Raw genomic sequence first — 821 nt, forward strand, 5'->3', positions numbered from 1 at the left:
GAAAACACAGTTGCTCCAGCGCTCCAGCATGTCACCGATATTCACTATGAATGCTCTGCAACAAAAACAAGCAGAAAAATAATGTAAATAGTTCATGAGAAGGGCATGCAAAAAATCATCATGTTTTAGCACATTGCGGAATCTTCATGCCTTTTCAGCCAATGATGTTTTGTGTTTGATAACATGCAGCTCAAAATGAATTTTAAGGTATACAAATATACTAGTTCTGGAAGATAATTACTATTTTGTTTTGGTTGAATTGTTTCATAATGCACAGATCATTCTTGTTCTTAACCTATAAAAGCTAAAAGGGTGTAGAGACTAACCCCTTCATCGGCGGCACATCCTCCCATTTTTGAGGCTTAGCATCCCTATCTTTACATATCTGCGATAAAAGATATTGAAGTTCATTATTAAGTACCAAACATATCTGGAACATCAAAAGAAACATCCTTTGCCTTCTTACTTGAAGACCTGAGATCTCATCCGTCGCCAATAGTGTAATTAACCCATAATCAGTATGAGCTCCAGCTCCAAATAATCCTTTTGTGGGATCTGATATTCTACCTTTATTGAACAAGGAAGATCACAGCAACATGAGTAATTAAACAAAAGCAACATGAGTATAAGACAGAATAGTAATGATTCAAAACCTTCATAGTGCAGCAAACGCAGAACTGCAATTGGCTCTCCGAGCATTTTCGGCTGATCAAAGAAATTGGCATCCAAACCAAGAGCAAGGGCAATTATCCTTGCAACTTTTTTTCCCACTTCTCTGCATTCCCCCAACAAAATAAATTGGAGCAAAAGATGAAGAAGTT

The 821-nt window shown here is 37.0% G+C and overlaps 1 protein-coding gene across 4 annotated transcripts in view; it reads right to left on the reverse strand.

Moving 5' to 3' along the window:
- LOC107644428 (2-oxoglutarate-Fe(II) type oxidoreductase) overlaps positions 1 to 821 on the reverse strand; it is a 3,438-nt gene that overhangs the window by 1,311 nt on the left and 1,306 nt on the right. For all 4 annotated transcript variants that reach the window (XM_016348285.2, XM_021102992.1, XM_021102994.1 and 1 more), the window contains 4 exons: positions 654 to 775; positions 467 to 567; positions 327 to 385; positions 3 to 55 (listed from right to left, as the gene is read on the reverse strand). In XM_016348285.2, coding sequence (XP_016203771.2) covers positions 3 to 55; positions 327 to 385; positions 467 to 567; positions 654 to 775 — 335 coding nt within the window. The remainder of the gene's footprint in view (positions 1 to 2; positions 56 to 326; positions 386 to 466; positions 568 to 653; positions 776 to 821) is intronic.

This window comes from Arachis ipaensis, chromosome B05 (assembly GCF_000816755.2).
Source record: "Arachis ipaensis cultivar K30076 chromosome B05, Araip1.1, whole genome shotgun sequence".
NCBI classification, from domain to species: Eukaryota; Viridiplantae; Streptophyta; class Magnoliopsida; order Fabales; family Fabaceae; genus Arachis; species Arachis ipaensis.